Here is a 24,470-nt window from a genome sequence, read left to right on the forward strand (position 1 = left end):
CACAACACAGGATGATTCAAGCTGCTACCCCAAACACAACCTCTTGGGTGGCGCTAAAAGCCCAAGTATATGGTAGAATCATACTGGCCTTTTTTGGGGTGTGGGGGGTCAGTCCTGGGGCTTGAACTCAGGGCCTGGGCACTGTCCTTGAGCTTCTTTTGCTCAAGGCTAGCACTCTATCACTCTACCACTTAAGCCACAGCTCCACTCTGGCCTTTTCAGTACTGAGGAATTGAATCCAGGGCTGCATGCATGTGAGGCAAGCACTCTACAGCTAAGCCACATTCCCAGCTCCATAATGGCCTTTTTTTAATACAGTGTCTGAATTAAAAAAATCTACATCACAACATATGAGGAGTTAAAAAGAACCATGACCTCTAATACATCTACATTATACATTGTGATAGCCAGGCATCAGTGGCTCATGCCTGTAATCCTAGCTACTCAGGAGGCTGAGATCTGAGGATCATGGTTCAAAGCAAGCCCAGGCAGGAAACTCCATGAGACTCTTATCTCCAATAAACCAATCAGAAAACCAGAAATGGTGCTGTGACTCAAGTGGTAGAGCACTGTCTTGAGCTGAAGAGCTGAGGGACAGTGCCCAGGCCCAAAGTTCAAGGCCCATGACTGAAAAAAAAAAAAAAAAGACATTGTGACAAATTTCATGGTAATGGAAGAAAAAAAGTTTTTATCACACTTGTGGGTTTTTAAAGTATTTGATGTATTTAAAATGTGATTTTTTAAAATTTCTTTTTGTTCTTCTCCCATGGTATAACCCCGTGTTTTCACTGTATTTGATTCTGGTACCCTGCATCTTGTATATACATTTTTTTAACTTGGGAGGGGAAGGGAAATAAAAAATTGCTGAAATAAGGATACAGGTTGACCCATTTTAACAATGAGATGTATAAGACACTATGTTGAAAACGAACTTTACAATTTGGGGGGAGGGAGGAGATAAAAAGATGGGGGGGAAGGGATGGTAGGGGAAAAACAGAGGAGGTAACAATACTCAATAGGAAATGTACTCATGTAACTGTAATCCTTCTGTACAATATTTTTACAATAAAAATATACAAAAAATAATAAAAGTATTTGAAAGTTCCTGATTGGGGCTAGAAGCATGGCTCAGTTGATAAAGTATCAAGCTCCAAGTTCAAGTTCCAATCTTGGACCAAGCAGAAAGAAAAGCTGCTCATAAGCTTTAACAAAATATAAATTAAAGATATTATTTAATTTAATGACACTTACATGGGAAAAAAATCTAAATTTTCCAAAAGTACACTAACCACCTAAAAACCTAAATTTAAGTTTTATCAGTCATAAACTATTTAAAGTAAATAAAATCTCAACACTACGAAAAGGCCAGTAATGAAAAATGTCAGTAATTTTTTTAATATACACTGAAGAATGAGCACTGGGTACCTGCTTTAAAGCATCTCAGAAAAACAAGAAAGAAGAAACAGATGAAACATGGACAGTAGAACACCTTAGTAACTACTAAATATAAGGTTCATTTATACTAGACTGTGTATGTCTCAAAATAATTTTTTAAATGCTCACATCCACATCTGGTCTTTTTAGCAAATCTTCCACTTTAGCAACATCTCCATTGGCAGCAGCCTTAACTAATTCTTCATTGAGGTCGCCAGATTCTTGGGTTTCAAATAACTTCTTCAGGAGTTGGGAGAGTCTTTCTGCAAAGCACCAAATAAAGCTACTAATATAGGATGGTCTCAAACCTTAAATATTGTAATGTCTTCATATTTCATTATTTCTATCACTTATTTTTGTACTAGGTTCTACAGTATAGAGTAACTACTCATTCTGTACTATATCATGTTGCATTAAAATTGAGCCCATAAGTATTGTTTTTTCCAATTCATGTATTTCAAGTACAACTGCAAGAAAAGTAGAGTTACATACTAAAAAACAACAAGGTTTAGAAGTCATACTCAAAGATGATATAAATTTTCATCACAATACCAACTTCCTTTTTGATTTAAGCATACCACAGAAACTCTCAGAGATCCCACAATATCAGTGGTTAGGATTCTAAAATAATATAATCTCTGTGTATCTGGAAATATGGCTTATGGGAAATCAATTTTTAGTTAAAAATGAGTATCTAAATGATAGCATGCTTTATTAAATATCATTAAGTATCAACTGGTTTTATGACAAGATAAGAACAAAGCTGAATACACAAAATTTTCAGAAGATTTCTTTTATTTAATAATTTTTATTTCTAGCCGGGCATCAGTGGCTCACACATGTAATCCTAGCTACTCAGGAGCCTGAGATCTGAGGAACACAGTTCAAAGCCAGCCCATGGAGGAAACTCCATGAGACTCTTATCTTCAATTAACCTCTAGAAAACTAGAAGTGGCACTGTGGCTTAGGCAGTAGAGCACTTGCCTTGAGCTAAAGAGCGCAGGGACAGCGCCCAAGCCCAGAGTTCAAGCCCCACGACCAACAAAAAAAAAAAAAATATTTCTAATCAATTCCAGAGGTTGAAAGTTCTACTATTTATTTCTTGAAGTAGTTATTAGAAAGCAGAGATATCACAAATTGCAGTGCAAATAAATCACAAAATAGACAAAGCCCACATTATTTGAGAGCAGGATATTAATTATCCTCCACTCTTTTATTTTGTCCATTGTCAATGTATTGTAGTCCTATCTAACCTCAAGGTAACAATAAATATTATTTCATTTTAAGTAACTAGCAAATTACTCTTCTGCAAAGAGATTTAAAGAAGTAGAAAGCTATAAACAAAATAGAGAAATCTAATGTTTTTCTTTTGTATCTTTCCAAAAGATACAAGTTATGATTCTACATTAATGGATAACGAAAATGTCCACATGCTATAATATCATGTATGTAAAGTTGAACCACAAGAAGGATTTGGGGAACAATTCTACCCAAGCACCCAGCAAGATGACATTTGAGCATGATTTCCAACCTGGAAATTGTAACTCTTATTAGGTGGTAAGAAGAAAAAAATGTTGGAAATAAAGACAAAGCAAAGTAGCTAAGCAGGTAATTTCTTTCACAGAAAAGAAATATTCTGACTATGGAATGGAATGGAATGGAATGGAATGAGAGAGGGAGTGGTTTACAAGGTGGTCAATATTTAAGAAAGTCTATATAATCTGAAAGAAAGCCAACAAGATTATCTGTTTCTAAGAATAGGAAAATTAGCAAAGGTTGTGATATAAACAATACAAAAAGAGATTTTAAAAATATAAAACATACCACCAGATGCATTGCTAATGGCTGATCCTGCAGATGCCACCTTGGAAACTGCTGCTGGATTATATGTCCAAGATGTTCCACAAACTTCTACTTTTAAATCACTGTCTGAATAAATCTGTTGTACTCGGCCAACTTTACCTAAAGTCTTAAAAAAAATTAAGATTCATATTTCCAAGTGTAAGGAATATAGCCATAAAACCAACCATCAATTTTTAAGTGTTAGTTTTACTTCTTAGTTTTAGAGCATTTCACAGATTTAGCCATGTTCAAATAGGTTATTTGTTGGTTCTAAACTTTGAAGATTACCTTTTGAAATTATTTTAATATACTACAAGTATGATAAAACCTACCTTATTCATAAAAGTTAACAGAATTCATTTTCATATTCAACACTTTTTTGAACATACAGATATAACTTGAGAACTTGCAACTAAAAGTAGTCTACAACCCATGATCGATATGGCCTCAAAAAGGAAATCTGATTTCTAACAAAAACAAAAAAAACACTACCTTAAATGGTTTATATTTACTTCTATGTTAAAATTGTTTTTAGAATTACCTTGTTTCCAAATCAAAAGTTAGATATAGAGTATTATGCATAAATGGATCAGATGAGTCATGTCTGCAATCCCAGCTATACACAGACAGAGATGAGAGGACACAGTTTGAGGCCAACCAGAGCAAAAAAGTTCATGAGGCTTTGGGTATGGTGAAGCTAGCCACAGTAAGGCAGAGGAAGATATGATAACTGGGTTCCCAGACTAGCCTGGTCAAAAATCACAAGCACTACTTAGGCACCAAAAGCTCACACCTGTAATCCTAGCTACTTAGAGGATGTGATCCAGAGGTCTGCAGTTCAAAGCCAGCCTGAGTAAAATAGTCCAAAAGACTATGACAAGCATGAGACAAACTTCAAATCCTAGTTTATAGGGAAAAAAAAGAAACATAATTTTTTGACCTATAAGATTTCTTTTTTTTTTTTGGGGGGGGGGGGTCCGGTCGTGGGGCCTGAACTCTGGGCCTGGGCGCTGTTCCTCAGCTCTTCAGCTCAAGGCTAGCGCTCTACCACTTGAGCCACAGCGCCACTTCTGGCTTTTTTCTTTTTGCTTATGTGGTGCTGAGGAATCAAACCCAGGGCCTCATGCATGCAAGGCAAGCGCTCTACCACTGAGCCACCTTCCCAGCCCCCTATAAGATTTCTTATGATCTGAATTTGGGTAAGTGATACAGTTGAACAGGTTCCTCTGTCCTTTGTATATAGCAAGAATCAAGGAAGCTGTTTGTTCGTTTAACCTGACTCTAGAAATCGCTAGTAGCTTCTTTGCTATCTAGTATGAGTTCTTGTCTTCACTTCCTAAAGAGCTACAATTGGTCGCTTTTCCAAAGCACCTTGATTCTTTACTAAAAACAGGGCAGTCCATAACTTGGGCAATGAATACTCTCACTAGAATTTTGGTTTCTACGTCTTTTCATGGACAGAGTGAGAAATTCAAAAAAAAATACAAATTTTGTTAAGATAAAATAAGTTCAACCATTTCCAAATTAAATTGTTGATTATATCTGATTCTCCTTTCCCAAACTGTAATTTAAAGTCAATGGGATAACAGAATTACCACATAATTAAACTTCTATTGTTCTAATGGTTATATTTACACTAATATCTATACAAAAGTAAATATATATGTGTATGTACATAATCACATGTATATGTGTAATCTCACGTCTTCATTTTGGCCTTGTTCTTAAAATACATAGTAATATGCTTTGTGAGTACATATAAGTATTCATAAATGCCTGTAATTTCAGCTATTCAAAAAGGTGGAGACTGGGACAGCTATGATTAAAGGCCAGCCTAGGCAAGAAGTTGTCAGCCTGGGCACTGATGAGACAAACTTCAAATCCTAGTTACCTACAAATCTAGCTACTCAAGAGACTGAGATCTGAGGCTCCTGGTTCAAAGCCATCCAGGCAAACAACCAAGACACTTATCTCCAATTAAAGTCAAGTAAGCTGAGTATAGTGGTGCACACATGGACTCCTAAGCCCTGTAGAAGGTATACATAGAAAGATCTCCAGTCAAGTAGCAAAATGCCAGACTGGAGATGAGGCTCAAATTGTCAAGTGACAGTGTGAGGCCCTGAGTCCAAGCCCTGGAACCAGTACAAAAAAATTTTTTAATACACAAGAGTCTATAAATCTGATGGTTTCCTAGTACGGGCAATATTAAAATTAGTCATTCATGTGTCTCCTTTATCCTCTTAATATTTTCACTTAGGAGTATTTCATGACAGTTATCGTAACTAAAAAGCAAACAGCCAGCCTAGTAAGCTTTTTTTATGCTCTTTCTATTCGATTTTTGATGGTCACACTTTACATTGTTAGAACACATAATCATACTATCCCTTTTCCTTTTGTGTGTGTTTATATGTGTGTGGGCAGGTACAGAGGCTTGAACTCAGGATCTGGAGCTCCTATGTTTAAAAATGTTTGGCTTTTTCACTCACAGCTTGCACTCTAGCACTTGAACCACATCTGCAGTGAGTAATTGGAAATAGAGACTCTTGAACTTTTCTGCCTGGCCAAGCTCAAAACAGTGCTCCTCAGATTTCACCTGCCTAGATACTTCCTGAATGAGCCACTAGTGCCTGGCCTATTTCTTCTCCTTTGTAACTGTTTAATCTTAATTCAACTAATAAATAAATACATATTTCATGATCATCTGATATCTCTCTACTCATCTTGGTTGCCTGAAACTCATTCTTTAGTAGACTACTCAGAAAGGAACAAGATTCTCTACTTTCTTTTATATTCATAACAATTTGGAGCCTTCATATTTGAGTATCACATATATAATCTTCAGCTTTTTTTATTTTACTTTCCTTAATTAAGCATCTTAAACAACAAAAAGCTATTTCATTGTTTCCTGGCATGAAATACTTAACTCAAATTGTTGTTGTTTTTATTTTTGCCAGTCCTGGGGCTTGATCTCAGGGCCTGGCACTGTCCCTGAGACTCAGTGTGCTCAAAGCTAGCACTTACCACTTGAGCTACTGCATCATTTCTGTTTTTTTTTTTCTGAGTAGTTGATTGGTAATAAAAGTCTCATGGGCTTTCCTGCCCTTGGCTAGCTTCAAACCACAAACCTCAATTCTCAGCCTCCTTTGTAGCTAGGATTACAGCGTGCACCACTTGCATCCAGCCAGATTTTTTTTTAACTGCAAAATTATTTTCTTTCCTTTCATACCAATAGTTTGATGTTTTCCTAGAGATCCAAATAATTTTTCCTGTCCTTGAAGATTCCATTGTCTTCACAGTGTCCCACTAATCTTAAGTCAGTTTTTCAGGGTATATTTTTGCCCTACTTTTAAAGTTTATCATCTTTTTTCACTTCAAGAACATTTTTCTGAAATTACAAACATTAGGGTTTGGTGGCAGTATACTTGCCTACCGTGCTAAATGCCTTAAGTTTAAACCTAACATTAAAAAAAAAAACAAAAAACAATTGTTTCAGTGCTTGTTTGTGCTTTTTGCAAGGGCTACTACTAGTGTACATGAAGTCACCTTCTATATTTGTCACCTTCTATAGAATATTTTTATCCTAGTTTATTAAAAATGTTTTCCTATTTTCACCTTCTATTCTTCTTAATGCATTATGTAATTCCAGCTTAGTCTTCATTTTCTTTTTCTTTTTCCTCAGTGTTAAGTATTGAACCCAGGGCCTTGAGCATGTTAGGCCAAGTGCTCTATCTACCACTGAGCTACATCACCAGCCCACTTCTGAAATGATCTTTTTTCCCTTTTTAATTCTTTTCTAAGGTCTATCACCTCACTTGTAATGATTATTTCAACTAGAAATAACAATTTGCCATTTTCTTAATTTCTTAGTTCATATTGAATTCTTTGATTTTAGTTTCTAACATATTCATTGTCTGTAGAGAAGTTATTCTGTTCTTCAATCTTTTTTTTCAATAACTGTACAGAGATTCAACCATAATTCTTGCCTTTTATAGATTATCTCATTTCTTTTTCTTTGTTTTTTCTGTTTTACTCAATTTTGTATCTATTTTCATCAGTTTTTCCTTGATGCAAGGTTCTCCCTGGAGAACCTGATAAATTTTGAGTTTAAGAGGCCTCAGCCACTCCAGTCCCTTTAACCTTAGCAGAGACATATTGCTCTCAGCCCAAACTCGAGTCTGCTAGTGCCCTTAGGGTTCAGTTGCTATTTCATTAGCTACCATGGTAGCCAAAATATCCTCTTGTTCTCAGATCTATCAGATACCCTATTAATTCTCAATGTTGCTGAACAGACTGATTTGGACCCACAAATTATACCAGTGATTTCTCTCCACTCATTTATATTTGAGGGTTCAAAAGGCATACTCTATCTCATATGCCTTATTGATGTTTGTGGCTTTTCTAGATATATTATTCTAGTTGCCTATTTCTATAAGGAATCTCTCTCCTGGATTTCAGCAATTATCTAGAGGTTTTGTTTATATAAAATTTAATATGCTAGGGCTGGGAAGGTGGCTCAGTGGTAGAGCACTTGCCTTGCATGCATGAGGCCCTGGGTTCGATTCCTCAGCACCACATAAGCAAAAAGAAAAAAGCCAGAAGTGGTGCTGTGGCTCAAGTGGTAGACCTCTAGCCTTGAGCTGAAGAGCTGAGGGATAGCAGCCAGGTCCAGAGTTCAGGTCCCACGACCAGACAAAAAAAAAAAATTTAATATGCTAGAAAATTACTTAGGCAAGAGATCCAGCCTGAAAGTTCCAGTTCAAATGCTTAGTTTCTAATTTCCTCACCTTTAAAATGAAACTCCCAGCCAGACGCTGATGGCACATGCCTGTAATCCTAGCTACTCAGGAGGCTAAGATCTGAGGATCATGATTCAAAGCCAATCTGGCAAGAAAATCCATGAGATTCTTATCTCCAATTATCCATCAAAAAAACCCAGAAGTGATGCTGTGGCTCAAAGTGGTAGAGCATTAGACTTGAGCAAAAGAGCTCACAGACAGTGTCCAGGCCCCAAGTTAAGTCCCACGACCAACAAAAAAAAAAAGAGAATTAGGATTGGGTATGTGACTTAGTGGCAGAGTACTTGCCTAGCATGCATGAAGCCCTGAGTTCAATTCCTCAGTACCACATAAACAGAACAAGCCAGAAGTGGTGCTGTGGCTCAAGTGGTAGAGCAATAGCCTTGAGCAAAAGAAGCCTAGGGACAGTGTCCAGGCCCTGAGTTCAAGTCCCAGGACTGGCCAAAAAAAATTAAATTTAAATTTAAAAAGTAAAAATGCCTTATCTAGTACAAAGTTTTTGTGTACACATATATGTTTGGGCACATGTGCAAATTGAAATGTCTCTGAATGAACGTAAGGTAGCAAGAGTGCTTTTTGTTTCCATTTTGTTTACTATTGTACTCCTAAATCCTAACAAGTATATTTTATGTATTACTCAGGCAGGAAGGACAGATAGAGGGACAAAACAGAAAGGGCAGGAAGAAAACACTGGACAGGACACAAGAAGCTAGTTAGGACAAAAAAAGGGGATGGATAGGAAAAAAAGGAGGTACTATCAGGAAAGAAGAACTGGACAACATAGGAGAGATGAGAGAAGTACATGGGACAGGAATCAGACAATGAATGGAACAGGAGTCAGGGAGTAGATAGGACAAGAGCTTGAACTAATTGAGATCAATAGGGATAGAGCAATATGGAAGACCGAACTGAAGGACAACGCAAGATAAAAGGGGATTGGATACAGAATGAGGCATCAGGGAAGTATTACCAGGATGAAGAAACAAGGTGGGATAGAAAGAGATGTAGGGTAGTAAAAGAAGGACAGAATAAACACAGCAAAATAAGTTTGTTTATTGTTACTGATTATTTGGTAGAAAAGGTATTGAAATTGAATAAATAAAACAAACAACCACACTTGTTGGGAGAAAAGCAATCCTAACAAAATGTACATGTTGAACTGATTATACATACCTGTAAGTTTCAGAGAGCTAGACCCTGAAGCAGTAAGACTGCAATGCTCTAGCACTGCTAGAACTGAATGAACCTGTTTCTATCTCAACCTAGGGGTGAGTACAGGGAAAGCTCTGCTGCCTGACAACACATTACATTCCCCATTAACATCACTATCAGAGCCCTTTTTGCTATGTCTCCCAGGCTAACTTGACTAAAAAAAGGTACAGGCATGCCTACCCACTAATGGAAAGTGCAATCTAAGAAGATTCATACCAAACTGGTTTCTAAAATTAACTTATTTTTAAAAATAATGTGAAGCACAATATATTTCAAGGCCCAAATTATTTTATATGTACTTACTGGAAGCATGGCTTCAGCCCATTCCCCATGTCCTCTTTGTAGAAGTTTAATTCTTTCCAGATCATAACAAACTTGTACAAGATCCCCCACTTGAAACTGTGAAGTGCCTCCTTCTGCACCCTGCACAGCATCCCCACTTCGGACAATGTTTGCTTTAGTGAGAACAGCAGGATTGAAGGTCCACCTATAAAAGCAAAAATTGAAACTCAAAAATGGTTAAGTTTACCTAACTTTAGTACTTTCTTCATCATTACAGTGAGAACAAACCTTGTGACATATCAAAAGAGTAAACCAACCCTTTGCAATTACATTCTGAGCATTTGCTATTTCTTTCTGTAAATTTTCCTATTTTAGAAACTATTTTTTCAGGTAGGACTTAATATGCGGCTCAGACTGGCATCAAGCTCATTATCCTCCTGTTTCAACTCCTTGGGTTTAAGAGTATATCACCATAACTGGCCCTAATTTTTTATATGTTTTTTATTTTTTTATTTTTTGTTGGTCATGGGGCCTGAACTCTGGGCCAGGGCACTGTCCCTCAGCTCTTCAGCTCAAGGCTAGTGCACTACCACTTGAACCGCAGCACCACTTCCGGTTTTTTCTGCTTATGTGGTGCTGAGGAATCGAACCCAGGGCCTCATGCATGCAAGGCAAGCACTCTACCACTGAGCCACCTTTCCAGCCCCTATATGTTTTTTATTGTAAAAATACTGTACAGAGGGGTTACAGTTACATGAGTAAGGTAATGAGTACATTTCCTATGGAGCATTGTTATCTCCTCCTTTGTTTTTCCCCTACCACTTCTTCCCTTCCCCCCCCCAATTTTATAATTTTATCATAGAATTTGAGAAATGAGAGAAATGAGCCAGGTGCCAGTTGCTGACACCTGTGCTCTTAGCAACTAAGGAGGCTGAGATCTGAGGATTTAATACCACTAATAAATGGTCACTGTTTAAAAATAAAGACATCTGAAAAACATGACAAATCAAAGTGCCATTATCACACATGTACATCTAGATCACTATTATTAAAGCTCTACTGTGAATCGTTACAGATCTATTAAGATACTGAGTGATTTATAAGCTACAAAGTGATATTCTTTTTAGAGAGACAGAGAAGCAGAGAAAGAGGCAGAGACAGATACAGAGACACTGTTTTGTGACTTCTTTTTTTTGCAGATAATATGCCTTGGAAGATTTTTCCATGTCAGAAGTATGTATCTACTTAATTCAATTTAACAGTTACAGACTATCATACCCCATATCATGGGCATACACAAGTTAATTTGGCTAATTTCCTATAGTCTATCATTTAAAGATTTTTCAAATTTCCACAAGTACATACAATACTATAAAGAAGGTGAGATGATCAAGATACACTGTACTCATAAATCGACAGGAAATTCCTTTGTACAACTATTTAAAAACAATTTTTAATATATTTTTAAATACCATAAAGAATATCCTTGCATGTATATGTTTCTTTACATAGAGTCAATGTTTTACCAAAGTCTTAAAAGAACAACTTAATAAAGTATATATTATTAACACTTGTCAGACTCAAGCTGCTCTACAAATTATACCATTTCCTCATATTATTGCCAATCTCATGGATAAAAATGCTATCTAGTTTTAATTTGCCAAGTGTGGTTATTTTCCAGAATTATAATCACTCTATTAAAGCCAATTTGGATTCTGATTTCTTTACTATAACAAATAAGCATTTCCCCATGCTGCTCTATTCTTCATAACCAACATTTTAATGATGACATCTATGCCATCAAACAACATATGCCACAATGTATAACACAACACTTCCCTTGGTGCTACATTGAATGAAAAAGTCTTGAAACTTTGAAACTAGGTGTAGGTATAACATAGAACTTTATTAGCATAGGCAGGAACTTCCTGGGTAGAATTCCAAGGGCTCATCAAATAGGAGAGAGAACTGACTGACAAATGGGATTGCATCAAACTAAAAGGTTTCTACACAGTAAAGGACACCGTCACTAAGGTAAAAAGAATCTACAGAAAGAGAGAAAGGGTGCACAAATGCAATCATGCTATTCAGTATACACAATGTGGAAAATGACAGGAGGTGCAAAGTGGGAGAAAGCAAAGGAAGGAGGTAACATTGTCCAAAAAAGTAAATATATTCATTACCTGACTTATGAAATGGTAACCCCTCTGTATAACACCTTAATAATAACAATAAAATCATATTTTAAAGTCGACAGAATGGGAGATCTTTGATATATGGAGAGTTCAAGAAATTAAATTCCAAACCAGGCACTGGTGGCTCACGCCTGTAATCCTAAACTACTCAGGAGGCTGAGATCTGAGGATCATGGTTCAAAGCCAGCCAGGGCAGGAAAGACCGTGAGACTCCTATCTCCAATAAACAACCAGAAAACCAGAAGTGGCACTGTAGCTCAAGTTGGTACAGTGCTCACCTTGAGCTGAAGAGCTGAGGGACAGCACCCAGGCCCAGAGGTCAAGCCCCACGACCAAAAAAAAAAAAACAAAACTAAATTCCCAAAGAATCAATAACCACATTGACAAATGAGCAAAGGAACTAAATAGAGGATTCTTAGAAGTAAACATGGCCAATAAATATTAAGATATGTCCAGCATCTTTGGCCATAAATGAAATATCTGTAAGACTCATATCACCAATTAACCAGACAAACATCAAAAGTGTAGGTATAGCTCAAGTGGTAGAATGCTAGCCATGAGCTAAAAACCTGAAGGAGAACACAAGCTCTCAAGCCCCAGAACTAGCACCAAAAAAAAAAAAAAAAAAAATACTACCCAAGAATTTTGCGCAACAAAAAATTCTGTAATAAGATTTAACATTCCCAAATAACAAGAAAATATTTAATAAGAATATGTAAGCTCAATGCTTGATAAGAAATATACTCGTAATCTTGCCCATGTAATTGTAACTCCTCTGTACGGTATTCTCACAATAAAAAAAAAGAATATGTAAGCTAATCAAACATTCTTAAGAATTTTTAAAACAAATTCAATTTTATTGAGATATAATTCACATATCATACAATTCACTCATTAAAAAGTAGTGTTTATTTAAAAAGTTGTGCAACCATCACCATTATCCAATTTTATTTTCACTCCCTCTAAAAAGATACCCAACTATTAGCAGTCATTCTTCTCCCGAGGCATTATGTATTCAATAATATACTTTGGTCCTTCAGACTTATTCTTGACATTTTATAGAAATAAAATTACATAGTCTGTGACCTTTTCTGGCTGGCTTCTTCCCCTTAGCATTATGTTTTCAAAATGCATTTATGTTGCAGTATATGTCAGTACTTTATCCCAGTTTATGGACAGATACTAATTCCCACTGTATGGATTTGTCACTTTAAAAAGTTTTAACAAGGTTTTATTTTAATATAGCAGGGTTAAAGTAGGAAGAAATGAAAAAGAGAGGCATTTCTTGCTCCCCATATAGGAAATGAAAGACTCCTGAAATACCACATTTTGTTTATCCACTTACTAGCTAATGGACAATCTGATTTCTTTTTTTTTAGCGCTCTACCACTTGAGCCACAGCACCACTTCCGGCTTTTTTCTTTTTGCTTATGTGGTGCTGAGGAATCGAACCCAGGGTCTCAGGCATGCAAGGCAAGCGCTCTACCACTGAGCCACCTTCCCAGCCCAATCTGAATTCTTTCTGAATCTTGCTCTCATGAATGATTCTTCTACAAAGACTCATGCACATGATTTTTTGGATATCTGTTTTTAATTCTGAGTGTGTGTGTGTATGTAAATATATATACACATATATACACCTAAAAGCAGAATTGCTGAGTGATATGGTAACTCTGATAAACACAATGTGAAACTTCCAGACTACTTTCCAAAGTGACTCCACAGTGTATATATACATATACATATATATATACTGATTTCCAATTTTTCCAGCAATACTTTTCTTCAACAATTTTCCTCAACAACACTCATTATGTGCTTTTTCATTCCAGCCCTCTTGAATGATTCTACACTTTGATTCAGTCACACTGAGATCTGTAGTTCTGATATGGACTTCAGTATCTTTTTATGAGTGTTGTAGACAGAACTATGTTTTCAAAGAATTTATATAAGAAACCCCTGATCCCCAATGTAACTGTATTAGAGAGGGCCTCTAGGGAAGTAATATGGTTAAATGAGTAATATGAATAGGGTCCTAATCTGACAAGACTGGTGTCATTATAAGAGAAACCAGAGAACTCTCTGTAATCATGCACAGAGGAAAAGCTATATGAGATATCACAAAGTGATAAGATGGACATCTACATACCAGGAAAAATGTCTCAATAAAAATAAACTGTAACAGTATCTTGGTCTTTTGTCTTTTAGCTTAGGTAAGCATAATAAAGTAAGTTTCTACAGTGTAAACCATGTCTACAGTATTTTTGTATGTATGTGTGTGCCAGTCCTGGTGCTTGAACTTAGGACCTGGGCATTGTACTTTTTTTGCTCAAGGCTAACACTCTACAACTTGATCCACAGCTCCTTTTCTGGCTTTTTTGGATGGTTAATTGGAGGTAAGAGTCTATAGACTTTCTTCCCTGAGTTGGTTTAAAATTGCAAGCAATCCTCAGGTACGCCTCTCAGCCTTCAGAGTATCTATACAGGTAAGAGTGTGTATTTTTAATGGAATCCCTAGCTATAATACACTGGGCTTACTGGTCATCTCCACAGTTGCTTAGGAAAATGTCTACTCAAATCCTTTGTTGAGCTGTATTGCCTTTCACTTTTTAATTTTAAGAATTTTTAGCTGGGCACCAGTGGCTGACACCTATAATGCTCAGAAGGCTCAGATGTGAAGATAGCAGTTCAAAGACAGCCCAGTAAGACAAACCCTAAAAACTCCTATCTCCAACCAGCAAAAAGCCAGAACCAGAGATGTGGTTCTAGTGGTAAAGTACCAGGCCTGAGTAAAAAAAGCTGAGCAAGAGCACAGGCCCTGAGTTCAAACTCCAAACCCTATTACCGGCACAGTAACAAATTAAAACCAAAAAACTTTGTATTTTCTAGCTATGTTGTCTAAATAGTCACAAAGTTGGGGCTGGGAAGGTGGCTCAGTGGTAGAGCGCTTGCCTTGCATGCATGAGGCCCTGGGTTTGATTCCTCAGTACCACATAAGCAAAAAGAAAAAAGCCGGAAGTGGCGCTGTGGCTCAAGTGGTAGAGCGCTAGCCTTGAGCTGAAGAGCTGAGGTACAGCACCCAGGCCCAGAGTTCAGGCCCCACGACCAGACCCAAAAAAAAAAAAAAAATAGTCACAAAGTTATTTTTCTCCTATTTTATGAGCTGTCTTTAGACTTTTTTGACTTGTTTCCTTTGAAGTACAAAGTCTTTCAGTTTGATGACATCCAGTCTACTTTTTCTTTAGTTTCTTCTGCTTTTAGGATTAGGTCAATAAAACCATGTCACCTATGTCTTGCTATAAGAGTTTTACAGTTTATTTCTTACATTTAAGTCTATGATCAATTTGGAGTTGATAAGGGCATATAGTATAAGGTAAGGTCCAATTTCATTTTTTTACATGTAGCTGTCCATTTGACCCAACGACATTTGTTGAAAAAAAAATTATTCTTTTCCCCACTGAATTATCTTAGACCCTAATAAAAAATGAACTGGAAGTGGCGCTGTAGTTCAAGCGGTGGAGCACTAGCCTTGGGCTTAAGAGCTGAGGGACAGCGCGCAGGCCCAGAGTTCAAGCCCCACGACCGACAAAAAAAAAAAAAATGAACTGACTTCTGAGAGAGAGGGAGAGAAGGTGACACTGTCCAAAAAGAAATGTACTCTGTACCTGATTTCCGTAACTGTAACCCCTCTGTATATCACCTTTATAGTAACAATAAAAAAATGAACTGACCTAAATGGAAGGGATAATTTCTGAACTCTATTCCATTGAATTGTATTTCTGTCTTGATTATTACAGCTTTTTGGTTTAAGTTTTAGAACTGGGAACCATGAAATCTCCAACTCTATTCTTGTTCAAGGTTCTTTTGGCTATCTAGATTCCTTGACTTCACAAATGAATTTTAGGATCTATCCATTTGCACAAAAAAGAACCAGGATTTTGGTAAAGATTAGCCTAAATCTGTATATTAATTTGGGGCATGCTGTCATCTGTTTTGAGGTAAAGTATGTACTTCCCCCCAAAACATATTAAAATCTTAATTCAAACATGTTAATGTGATCTTATTTGAATAGCAGGCTCTTTACAGATGTAATCAAGTTAAGATGGGATCGTACTAGATTTGAGTGGACTCTAAATATATATCTTCAATGGCTGGTGCCTTTATAAAAACGTCATGGGCTGGGAATGTAGCTTAGTGGTAGAGTGTTTGCCTAGCATTCATGAAGGAAGCCCTGGGTTCCATTTGTCAGTACCACATAAACAGAAAAAGCCAGAAGTGGAGCTGTAGCTCAAGTGGCAGAGTGCTAGCCTTGAGCAAAAGCCCAGAAACAGTGCCCAGGCCTGAGTTCAAGTCCCAGGACTGGCAAAAAAAAAAAAACAAAGGAGGAGGTCATATAGACAGGCATAGTTGTAGACACCTGTAATCCCAGCACCAAGGAGACAGAGGCAGGAGGGTTTCGTGTTCAAGACCAGTCTGAGCTATATAGCAAGACCATGTCTCAAAAACAAAAACAGAAATTCAGGTACATATAGGCCAACAAGACAAGCAGCAAGCAAGATGTACAGGGTTTGAAGCAAAGACAAACCATGTGATTAAGATATAACCCTAGAAATATGAACAAGAAAAGTTTTGTCACAAATTCTTATTTATAGAAAACCAATATGACCTATTATGAACAAAGAACTTTATAAGCTATACTAAGACCTAAAACATACATTGCATTCTACTACTTCCGAAGGAAAAATAAATAGTATAGAAAACTTGCATTACAACTATATAAAAGTCATATTAAAAATTTTTTAATTCACATATAAAACACACATATGCATTATTGATTCTGCTTTACCAATATAGTCCAGATTTTTTTTTTTTTAAAGTTATGGGGCTTGAACTCTGGGCCTGAATCTGTCCCTGAGCTCTTCAGCTCAAGGCTAGTGCTCTACCACTTGAGCCACAGTGTCACTTCTAGTTTTCTAAGTGGTTAATTGGAGATAAGAGTCTCACAGACTTTCCTGCCTGGGCTGGCTTTGAGCCCCGATCCTCAGCTCTCAGCCTCCTGAGTAGCTAGGATTACAGGTATGAGTCACCAGTACCCAGCTTATAGTCCGGATTTTTACCTGCCACATAAGAACTAGCTTCAGTGATCTTTTTTTGTTTTGTTTTGTCAGTCATGGGGCTTGAACTCTGGGCCTGGGCACTGTCCCTGCACTCTTCAGCTCAAGGCAAGTGCTCTACCACTTGAGCCACAGTGCTACTTCTGGTTTTCTAGTGGTTTATTAGAGATAAGAGTTTCACGGACTTTTCTACCCGGGCTAGCTTTGAACCCTGATCCTCAGATCTCAGCCTCCTGAGTAGCTAGGATTATAGGCATGAGCCACCAGCACCCAGCTTGCTTCAGTGATCTTTGATCACTGAAAATCACATTGCGTTTTTTTTTTTGGTCTGGGGCCCAAACTCTGGGCCTGGGAGCTGTCCCTCAGCTCTTCAGCTCAAGACTCACTTTACCACTTGAGCCACAACATCACTTCTGGCTTTTTCTGCTTATGTGGTGCTGAGGAATTGAACCCAGGGCCTTATGCATGCAAGGCAAGCACTCTACCACTAAGCCACCTTCCCAGCCTCACATTTACTTTTTTTAAGGTTCTTTTCTCTATGTACTAACTTTGTCATTATCAAAATTGAGAAATATCACCAACCTATTGCCACTTGGATACTGTACTACAATGTCATGATCTTCATCAATGCCACAAACAGTTCCAGTTGTAGTTAAAGTCTCAAACATTCCATCAGTCCATCCTCCATGGCCATGCTGCAAAGACTGTACAATTTCTAGGTCAAGATCTATATTGACCAGGTCACCAATCTGGAGTCCACCAGGATTTCTGTTGCCATTTTGCTCACCTGTAGTTAACAGGGGTAGTTAACAAAACAGAATGAAAGCCACACTAACCATATGTATATGCATGATTACTAACTTAATCTCTTTATTTGTAAGTAGGCCTAATTCTTTAATTCATTTTAATAGTGTCTAAGAATGTATCCATTTCATCTAGCTTACCTCATTTATTAGACTATAATTATTCATAGTATTCCCTTACAATTTGTTTTGGTAACTTTTATTTTAAACTGATACATAATAATTGTACGTATTCATGGGATACAATGTGGTATTTCAGTATATGTATATGTAATGCTCAAATCAGGATAATTAGAATATCATACTAAACATTTATCTTTTCTTCGTTGAAGAACACGTAAAATTCTCTCCTCTAGCTATCTGAAATACACAATAAATTATCATTACCTATAGTCATATTCTGTGCTACAAAACACCTTACTTATCCTATAAGTTTGTACCCATTAACCAACTTCTCCTGAAACTGTATTATTTTTAAACAAGAATAAAAGACATTTTAGTTTTAGGCATCATCTCACTTAAAATGTTTTTAAAATTCACAGTAACTATGACATTTTAGAAGAGAAAGTTTTAAAATATAGAAAGAAAAGATAGGAGCGATGGGTGACAATGTTGTCAGACATCTTATATTCATATACTGTTTTGTAGAATGGGAACTTCTTTGTACAGTTACTTAAAGATAATAAGTGTTTTTAAAAAACAAAACAAATGTGATTTTTTTAACACTTTCAGATCCACGTTTATTTCTGTTCCTCATCACACACAGCGCGTCTCACACACACACACATTTCCTGCAGCTAGTAAGTCACTTGATGCTGGCAAGGCACCAGCTCTGTTGGCATCGGAATCTGACAGTTAACCAGTGTTAAATCCATGAAGTATTTACATAGCACAGCACAGGAAACAAATGTGATTTGTAAGAAATAAAAAATATTCTAAACCAAAACAAACAAACAAACAAAAAAAGATACATCAGACTGTTGGGGCTCAACAATAGTTAAGTGGTAAGAGTGCCTGCCAAGCAAGTTAAAGAACTTGAGTTTCAATCTCTAGTACCTCAATAAATAAATAAAGTAATAAAGTAATAATCTGGGTTGGCATATAGCTTAGTAATAAAGTACTTGCCTAGCTCTGGGTTCAATAACAAGTACTACAAAAAAAAAAAAAAAAAGACAAGAAAGAAAAAGAATCTGTAGTAATATGAGGATTCATAACAAATAAGCAAAGTTCCAGATGTTGAAAATGTTCACTTTCCTGCCTGGATAACTTATTGCGTATCAATGTACCAGAATATTTATAAGAAACAAAAAAGAACTGTATTTTTTTTCTCTGGAGTGTCTGAGGAACAGTACTAAAGTTTGAATTCAGGTCTTCATTCTTTTTGTTTGTTTGTTTGTTTTTTTGGGTCCGGTCATGGGGCCTGAGCTCTGGGCCTGAGTGCTGTCCCTCAGCTCTTCAGCTCAAGGCTAGCGCTCTACCACTTGAGCCACAGCACCACTTCCGGCTTTTTTCTTTTTGCTTATGTGGTGCTGAGGAATCGAACCCAGGGCCTCTGGCATGCAAGGCATGCGCTTTACCACTGAGCCATCTTCCCAGCTCCCAGGTCTTCATTCTTGCTACATAGGTGCTCTACCATTTTAGCCATCTGCCTTCCTCCCCCCCTCAGGATTTTTCCAAAACCTGCTTATTTATACTTTACACTATAGATGACAGGTGTATAGCCATCACATTTAGCTTTTTCTTTTTTTAATTTTATTGTAAAGATGCTATACAGAGGGGTTACAGTTACATGAGTAAGGCAATGAGTACATTTCTTGTTGAGCACTGTTACGCCCTACATTTAGCTTTTTTTAAGTAGGCTCATGAATTTTTTGTCCCAGACTGACCTGGAACTATGATTCTCAATCTCAGCCTCCCACATAAGTGGGATCACAGGCACATATTACCATGCCCAGCTATGAAATGCTTACTTTGTTTAAAAAACAACAGATAATGTGACTTTTTATCTAAAGAACATTTTTATCTAAAGAACAATCATTCAGCCAGCCACCAGTGGATTACACCTATAATCCTAGCTACTCAGGAGGATCAGATCTGAGGATCCTGGTTCAAAGACAACCTGGGCAGTAAAGTCGATGAGACTCTTATCTCCAACAAACTACTCAGAAAAAGCTGGAAGTAGGGCTATGGCTCAAGTGGTAGAACACTAGCTGGGAGTAAAAGAAGCTCAGAGACAGAGCCCAGGCCCAGAGTTCAAGCCCCAGGACATGGAGGGGGGTGGTGTGGGGGTCATGATGATGACACTCATTCCCCTAGGAGAGAGTGAAAGGGTAACACTGTCCCCAAAAAATGTACTCATTACCTGACTTATGAAACAGTAACCCTTCTGTACATCACCTTTATAATAACAAAAAAATTCAATAATAAAACAGAACACTCATTCCCCAGATTATTTTCTAAACCTAATTTCAGAGTAATGAATTCATGATCATAAAGCTATGCTAACTAATCTGAATGTACATTTATTCCACATGTTTCTTATGAAGGCATGACACAAAACCAGACTGTTTCCAAAAATAAGAAAAAAAGATGAGCTCATCAAAACAAATGTTTTCCTACATTCTTATTTTCACAAAAAAAGTTAAAGATATGCTACAAGAGCTGGGAAGATGGCTCAGTAGTAGAGTGCTTGCCTTGCATGCCTGAGGCCCTGGGTTCGATTGCTCAGCACCACATAAGCAAAAAGAAAAAAAAGCTGGAAGTGGCGCTGTGGCTCAAGTGGTAGAGCGCTAGCCTTGAGCTGAAGAGCTGAGGGCCAGCGCCCAGGCCCAGAGTTCAGGCCCCACAACTGGAAAAAAAGAGAAGAGAGTTCCAAATGCTCATGCTTATAATGAATTTTTAAATGAATGTAGTTTTGGTTATATAGGTCTTTTAAAATTTTCAATTATACATGGAATCATATCTTATATCATTTATATCGTATCTTATCATTCAGTTATACATGGAATCATATCACTATCTTAGAGCTTCTCTTTTACTAAGTAGGCAATTTTACAGAAATTGTAAAGCATTTATGAGCACTAATGTGTCAAATCCTTTCTATAGTATATAAGTTATAACTTTGATGTAATGTAATAAAAAAGTTTTCCATATGGTTCACAGTTATAAACATTTTGCTCATGTTTTCTCGCATATGTGCAAGTTAGATCTAAAATACAACTGAACATGATAACTTAAACAGGGTTCTGTGCATTTAAACACACACAAACTAAAGGGTATACTTAGGGGATGAATTCAAAGGTGTAATCCCTCTGAAGGTCTAGTACTATTTATCAAAACAAATTCCAGGAAATAGAAACATGTTTTTTTGTGGTTGGTAGTGGTGTTTTGTTTGGAGGTTTTCTTTGGTCTTTTTTAGAGGAGGAGGACACAGGAATGGAAGAGGGATGAACAAATGCAGTCACTGTATTCAATACACAATATGTACAAAATGAACTATGCAACTTGTAGGCAGGGAGGAAGAGAGGGAGGGAAGGAGGTAGGAATGGAGGGAAAAAAGGAGAGAGGAAGGGCCTTAAAACTAAAATGGAATTTAAAAAGTATTTCTCTAAATATTTTAATGGTAATCATTTTTTCAGTGCAATTTAGACATTTTATTAATTTCATAAACTCTGAATCATTATTTAGAATTTTTTTCTATTTTGTTAACTCACCTAGTACAGGGCAATGATCTCTGTAGAAAGAACCTCCTTTGGCATCCTGGACACACTTCAGATCAGACTAAGAAAAGAAACCAGAAGAATCACATAAAAACTTCAAATATGGCTCAATATCTGAACCAGGCAAAATCCCATTCAGAATATACAAAAGAATAGCTCCAGGTTACTAATCACACTAAAAACTGCTTTTAAAAATAGTAGTTAAATACTATAAAACTGGAAATATTTTCTCAATTTAAAAAAAAAAATATAAGCCAGGCACCTGTGGCTCACACCTGTAATCCTAGCTACTCAGGAGGCTGAGATCTGAGGATCATGGTTCAAAGCCAGCCTGGGCAGGAAAGTCCATGAGACTCTTATCTCCAATAAACCATTAGAAAACCAGAAGTGGTGCTATGGCTCAAGCAGTAGAGCACAGGCCTTAAGCTGAAGAGCTGAGGGACAGCACCCAGGCACAGAGTTCAAGCCCCATGACCAACAAAAACAAAACAAAAACTATAAAACTGATGTATAGACAATCTCACTTTGCTTACTTTTTCATTTCTAATTTAAAAGCTCAAAATTAAAACTGAATCTTTAACATTAAAAGGTTTCAAAAACACATGCCAAATAAAGTATAACAACACCTAGTATATGAAATGTGTTCAACAAAAAAAGAATCAAAATTTTAATCTCATTTTATGTAAGTTTACATGTAAAACAAATATTAACTTATTTTGAAATAAGAAAAGTGAACATAAAAAGAAAACTACTTAAAACAGCCAGTAGAAAAAGACTTAACCAAATTCTGCATGTGGATACTTAATTCTCCTACTTATGTCAACTTTCATCCTTACTTCAGCATAACTTGGTTGAGTCAAGTTCATTCTCAGCTACCCTTATGAGAAAAATTATGTACCTGAATGGGAAGGTACCTTTAGTAAAGAGAACCAAAACTACATACTTAGAACATCAATCTTGGGCATTTCTGTGAAAATTTAAAAGCAGATTTACTTAAAAGTACCTAGTAATAGCTGGCATATACAACAGATGATTATTATACTTTACTACATTCAATGAAAGGATCCTTCAAGGGCTGGGAAGTTGGCTCAGTGGTAGAGCACTTGCCTTGCATGCCTGAGGCCCTGGGTTTGATTCCTCAGCACCACATAAGCAAAAAGAAAAAAGCTGGAAGTGGCGCTGTGGCTCAAGTGGTAGAGCACTACCTTGAGCTGAAGAGCTGAGGGACAGTGCCCAGGCCCAGAGTTCAGGCCCCACGACCAAATCCCCCCCAAAAAAAGGAAGAAAGAAAGAAAGGATCCTTCAAATACACACACACACACACACACACACACACACACACACACACACACACACACACACACACACACACACACACACACACACACACACACACACACACACACACACACACACACACACACACACACACACACACACACACACACACACACACACAGCCCCTTTACCACCAAAACATCAAATGTTACTCACTCTGACCAAAGAGATATAAGGTAGGGGGTCTGTTTTAAAGTGAAAGTTTAATCCAATAATTCTATTTCTAGAAATCTATTCTAAGGACATATACCCATAATATGCAAAGATATAGATATAGATACAGATAAAGTTCCTGACTGGCACACTGCTCGCAGCAGTGGAGGGGAGGATGGATACATAGCTAAAGAAATCTCATTACATAAATAAATGACATAACCATATAGAGAAGTACCACTCAGCCATCAATCTAGTTATTCTACTTATTAAATTCCTAAGCATATACAGTACAGAAGCTTCCATTTGAAGCAGACTAATAATCTGTTAGAGTCCTTAAAAAATATCGGTTTAAAAATGTGGAAAGGCACAAAGGTAATGAAAAACAGATAAATAACAGTGTGTCAGAAAATTTGAAATTAGTTCACTTGCTTAAGTTCACATGGCTGGCTTTTGCATATAAATGTAATACATTGAGGAGTCAGTAAATGTTTTTCTCTTGTTAAAGAGACACAAGACAGTTGAGAAAAAAAATGAAATGTAAAAAATTATTTGAATGAGGAACATATTCAAGATAAAAGGGATAAGGGGATGGGAAGGAGAAACAAAGGAGGAGGCTACAATGCTTGATAAGAAATGTACTCATTATCTTGCCCATGTAATTGTAACCCCTCTGTACAGTATTTTCACAATAAAAAATAAATAAAAATTTTTTAAAAAGGGAGGGGGAGATGGGAAGGGATGGGAAGGGGAAACAAAGGAGGAGGCAAAAATGCTTGATAAGAAATGAATTCATTACCTTGCCATGTAATTGTAACCCCTCTGTATGGTATTTTCATAATTAAAAAAAAAAGGATAAGAGGTATCGACATTTTATGTTACTAAAGTAGAAAGATAATGTTTGAACAGTGGAGATATAGAGTATACCACTGAATAAGCCTCCATTATTCTATAAGCATTTAAGTAATTCTAAGTGTTTCTACTGAACTCAAGGCCTCATACTTTCACTTTGCTTTTTCAATTAGACGGCATTGAACCACTTCAGCTACTGTTCCACTTCTGACTTATTGCTGGTTCACTGGAGATAGGAGTCTCACAGACTTTTCTGACCAGTCTAGCTTTAAGTCAAGATTGTCAAATTTCAGCTTCCTGAGCAGACAGACTTACAAGAATGAGCCACCAGCAACCACCTTAAGTTAACCTTGTTTCTGTGCAGATCCTAGGGCTTGAACTCAGGGCCTGTGTGCTATCCCTGAGCTTTGTGCTCTCCCCGAAGCTTTGTGCTCAAGGCTTCACTTTCAGCTTTTGAACCACCGGCACTCAATTTAAGGGCTTTTTGTTGTCGTTGTTGTTGCTGTTTTGGTGAGAGTTGGAGGGGGGTCTTTTTGCTGGTCCTAGGGCTTGAACTCAGGGTCTGAGCCTCTTTGTGCTCAAGGCTAGTGCTCTACTACTTGAGCCACAGTGCCACTTCCAAATTTTTCTTAGTTTGAGATAAGAGTCTCACACCTGTATCCTTATTTCAAAATAACAATGACCCTATATTGAAAACAAACTTTACAACTTGGGGGGGGGGCAGTGCTGG

The 24,470-nt window shown here is 37.1% G+C and overlaps 1 protein-coding gene across 1 annotated transcript in view; it reads right to left on the reverse strand.

Annotated features, from left to right (window-relative positions):
* Mib1 (MIB E3 ubiquitin protein ligase 1) overlaps positions 1 to 24,470 on the reverse strand; it is a 117,188-nt gene that overhangs the window by 59,359 nt on the left and 33,359 nt on the right. The window contains exons 5-9 of the mRNA XM_070029453.1: positions 21,392 to 21,458; positions 17,458 to 17,662; positions 9,588 to 9,771; positions 3,259 to 3,403; positions 1,564 to 1,697 (exon numbers count right to left, since the gene is read on the reverse strand). Of these exons, the coding sequence (XP_069885554.1) occupies positions 1,564 to 1,697; positions 3,259 to 3,403; positions 9,588 to 9,771; positions 17,458 to 17,662; positions 21,392 to 21,458 (735 nt within the window). The remainder of the gene's footprint in view (positions 1 to 1,563; positions 1,698 to 3,258; positions 3,404 to 9,587; positions 9,772 to 17,457; positions 17,663 to 21,391; positions 21,459 to 24,470) is intronic.

Source organism: Dipodomys merriami, unplaced genomic scaffold (genome assembly GCF_024711535.1).
Source record: "Dipodomys merriami isolate MVZ:Mamm:240054 unplaced genomic scaffold, mDipMer1.0.p SCAF_2, whole genome shotgun sequence".
NCBI classification, from domain to species: Eukaryota; Metazoa; Chordata; class Mammalia; order Rodentia; family Heteromyidae; genus Dipodomys; species Dipodomys merriami.